The sequence below is a fragment of the Vicia villosa genome, linkage group LG2, assembly GCF_029867415.1.
Source record: "Vicia villosa cultivar HV-30 ecotype Madison, WI linkage group LG2, Vvil1.0, whole genome shotgun sequence".
Taxonomy (NCBI): Eukaryota; Viridiplantae; Streptophyta; class Magnoliopsida; order Fabales; family Fabaceae; genus Vicia; species Vicia villosa.
Window position 1 is genome coordinate 89,798,633 of NC_081181.1, and position 4,111 is coordinate 89,802,743.

Below are 4,111 nucleotides of genomic sequence, written 5' to 3' on the forward strand. Positions count from 1 at the left end.
GAGTACGGGGGAGCTTAGTTATGGATGCTGAGAGTATGGGGGAGCAATCACTACTTGTTCTGCTAGAGATGTCACTGATTGTTTGCCATCATGAGATGTCATTGAGTGTTTGCAGTGTTTGCCATCATCAAAAAGGGGGAGAATGTAAATACAAGGTCACATTCACAAAGAATTTTTTGATCCATGGCAAACTCCACAAGCAAACAAACAACAAGGCTTAAGCAAAAGAACTCAAGGAAATGCTAGGTTGGCTATTCAAGACAAATCAGGTCGACCTGCAATATATCTAGGTCGACTCAAAACTAAGAAAACAAGAATGTTTCAGAAATACCACAAGTAGGTCGACCTAACCACACTCCCAGGTCGACCTAAACTGAAGAGTTTTTGTCATATCATTGTTAGGTCGACCCACTCACATCCACAGGTCGACCTAATTTGAAGAATTCTTCAAAAAGCTGAATTAACTGATTCTAGGTCGACCTAAACTAGCAATAGGTCGACTCAACTGGCAACAAATTCATTCTGACTCATTCTTACCTCTGTTAGGTCGACCTAAGCACCAAGGTAGGTCGACCTATCTGCTAAAAACTTCCCAAATCATGTGTTCACTCTGCTCCAACATACCAGTAACTCACATATATTATCCAAGGTTCAATTATTGCATACAACACTGTCGCGGGGAAAAATCGTTGTCCTTTTTCGGGATGAGACACCTGATGCCTTCTTTGGGCTCGAGTGCTCATAAAATGATTTTTCTTTTGTACGGACCAAACTTTTTATTATTTCCAAAGGAGGAAAAGGGAAAAAGCTGCAATAACCTAAAAGTGGGGGGAGAGATCTTTGGGTAAGAGGGTTGGTTATACGAAGGGAAGGTATTAGCACCCAACGTATCTATAGTACTCTATAGGTTTCTTTGTTTTGTTTATTCCATTCTTGTTATGGTGGAGGTTCTTGTGAGAAAGAGGTGGGACCTAAGGTGTTTGTTTGATTATGCTCGCAAAGATCATCGCGATCCTCTGCATACATATCCCCTAGAGGGAATCAGAGCATCTGTAGCTCGGGGTCTACGGGTGCTAAGGTTTCAATGGTTTGAGGGAGATGTTTTGCTCGCCAAGGAATAAGACCTTGTGCCTACGTATTCTCAAAGGGATGTTGAGAAAGTCAGAGCAATCGTAGTTCCCACTTATGCTAGTGGAAGCAAAGGATAAGAGACAAATGTCATCTAAATGTTCGATGTATCTAATTTATATCATCACATACATCTGTTTGATTTTGTTTGAAAATCTTTTCATTATAAGCCCGGGGCCATGCCACTTAGGGTGCTTAGAATGATAAAGATGTTTTTGTTGTTTAACCAGCCTTGTGGCAAAAACTTTCAATGAAGTCAGCCTTGTGACAAAAAGTTTTGATTAATCAGCCAGCCTTGTGGCAAAAGTTTCAATGAAGTCAGCCTTGTGACAAAAACTTTTATTAATCAGCCAGTATGGTGGCAAAACGGTTTGATTGATTAGCCAGCCTTGTGGCAAAAAAGTTTGATTGATTGATTGATTGATTGTGATGATATAGAAGAGATACTCCTATCATAGAGATGATAAATGTCTAATCTCCTAGGGTATTTGTTTTGGATATTGGGGATGCTTATAAGAAGCCCATGGGTCCTTGTACGAAGCCCAAGAGGAGGCTATCCGAGGGTCCTTGCATTGTAAGCCCAAGAGGAGGCTATGGGAGGGACAATCCAGGGTCCTTGCATTGTAAGCCCAAGAGGAGGCTATGGGAGGGTCACTCGTTTGTACAAAGCCCAAGGGGAGGCATGGTATAGCTGGTCTGAGCTCTTAGAGCGATTTCACCGGGAAACCATACTCTATGTCCTAACCTAAACTAGTGGAGATTCTTTACACGAAGCCCAATAGGAGGCTATGGGGAACCTAGTGTTGTACTAAGTTGAACAAGCACACATATCACACATATGAACAAACATGAACAAGTATGAACGAACATGAACAGGTATGAATAATTATATATATGACAAAGTGTGTGTATATAATGGAGTTTATGAAGGAAATATACCTGTAAGCATGATCCATTTGTATACACAGGGGCTCGGGACTTATACTCGAGGAGAGGTCCACTTGAGTTTATTCAAAGCTATGTAAACAGGTATTTATAAAAGGGCTTGGGACTTATACCACTTGACTTCAATGATTCTCACACGGAAGAACAGCAGGGGACGTGAAATTCCAGGTAAGTTTCCTTCTTAAATTTCGTTTTTTTTTTGTTCTTTTTAATGATAAGTCAGTGACATCCCTCTCTTTCTATTTCGAATTGGCTCGCAGTGCACAACAACAACAGCTCACGCTTTTGGTTTCTCACGATGGAGGTGAATGATTTTCGGCCATAGGAAGAGAATCAGAGGAAAATCCAGGTATCACCTCAATTTGTTTGTAATTTCGGTAGCAACAGTGAATCATACTCTCTCTACTTTTGATTTTCAGAACAACAGCAAAAATTGAGTGTGAAAGTGGAAGCTACTTACTTGCGGCAAGGAGGTGTTTGCCGGATTTTTTGTTGAAGGTATGTTCTTTGATTGCTACTGCTTTCTGTGAATCGTTGTTGTTGATGCTGTCTTAAAATGAACCGCAAGTTTTGTCTTTGCCTCTGCTTTTGTTTTCACTTACAGCACCTATGATTTTTTCAGTGGCCATGGGATCTTACCTCGACGAGAAGAGCTTACCGTATAACTCGGTTTCTTTCACAAACAGAGGTAGAGACCCAAGTGTGCTTTACTCAGTTTCGTTCTCCATGACACAATTTGCTTGACATAATAACATATGCTTTCTCTTTTTTCTGGAAATTTTGTTTTAACAGAGAAACATGTTCATAACAATATTGAGATTAAGAGTGAAATTGACTTACCTACGGCGAGGAGAGTTTCGCCGGATTATCGTTGAGGTATGTGTTGACTCCTCTATTGTTACTAACAATCTTAAATTGTTACTAACAATTTCTCTAACAACCTTGCTTGTTGTAGGCTTTTGATGAAGATGGTGCCATAACACCTCTCTTTGGATTGTGGGAGACTTGAAGATGAGCTTCAAGCTCTTGGATGCTCTCCACTAAGGTATGAACTACTTCTTCACCTCTTTTCTAACTATGGAACTTTGAAAATTATGAAAAGAGAGAAGTGAGAAAGCTAGTAGTATAGTAGCTTTGGTGTAATTTGCTTCAAAGAGAGAGCTTCCTATTTATAGGCAAAGTTAAGGGATGTGTTAGGAATTAAGAAACTTGATTGGGAGGTTATAGTCATCTCAAGAATGAGAATAAGAATAAGAATATATTCTTCATCATTGCAAGATAAGAATAGGAATAAGAATATTCTTATGCAAAGATATTTTTCATGATATAAGCCATGTGTGTAAATTTTTATGTCATTTTATGATATCTCTAAGTTGTAGAATTTTATGACATAAAAATCTCTCTTTGACATTCTTTGACTTTTGCTAATTTCACCCCTCTTTTGTTTCTTTTTCCATGTGACATGAGCATTCTTGATGAAAGCATGAAGAAATTCAATTTTGAAGAATGAAGACTTTGAAGAATGAAGAATTTAAGAAAGTCTTTGAAGCTTTTTTGCTTTTTCTTGTAATTCCAATTCATTCCAACTTTAAATTGTATGAACTTTGCATTCTTGAAAATGAATGGAATTTTGTAATTCTTGAACTTTAGATAAAGTTCCTTTGTAATTCATTTGTTCCATGTAAATGCTTGAACTTCTTTTAGAACTTGAATGAAATTATTATTCAATCATGAAATTCCAATATTCTTGAGTGAAATTGTTATTCAAGTATGAAGCTTTGAATATTCTTGAATGATCTTGAATGAAATTTGAATTCCTTTTGAATAGAAAAGGATAGGAAATCCTTTGAATTTTAGGCCTTGAAACATGTTCTTGCCATCATGGATCTTTGAAATAATATTGAACTTGAAATTCTTGAATTCATGGTCTTAGAACCATACTTGAAGCAATTCTTTCAAAATGAACTCAAAATGGATAATGTCTTCTCTTTTTTTGCAAACCTTGAAGAAATTCTTATGGATAATTTTGAACTTGTTC

At 37.6% G+C, this 4,111-nt stretch overlaps 1 protein-coding gene across 1 annotated transcript; it reads left to right on the forward strand.

Moving 5' to 3' along the window:
- The first annotated feature begins 2,188 nt into the window (after positions 1-2,188).
- On the forward strand, positions 2,189-3,036 carry LOC131649558 (uncharacterized). The gene is made up of 5 exons (XM_058919317.1): positions 2,189-2,241; positions 2,334-2,422; positions 2,493-2,571; positions 2,696-2,761; positions 2,866-3,036. Exons 2-5 carry the CDS (start codon positions 2,382-2,384, stop codon positions 3,034-3,036), a joined length of 357 nt encoding a protein of 118 aa, XP_058775300.1. The 5' UTR covers positions 2,189-2,241; positions 2,334-2,381.
- Positions 3,037-4,111: the final 1,075 nt, after the last annotated feature.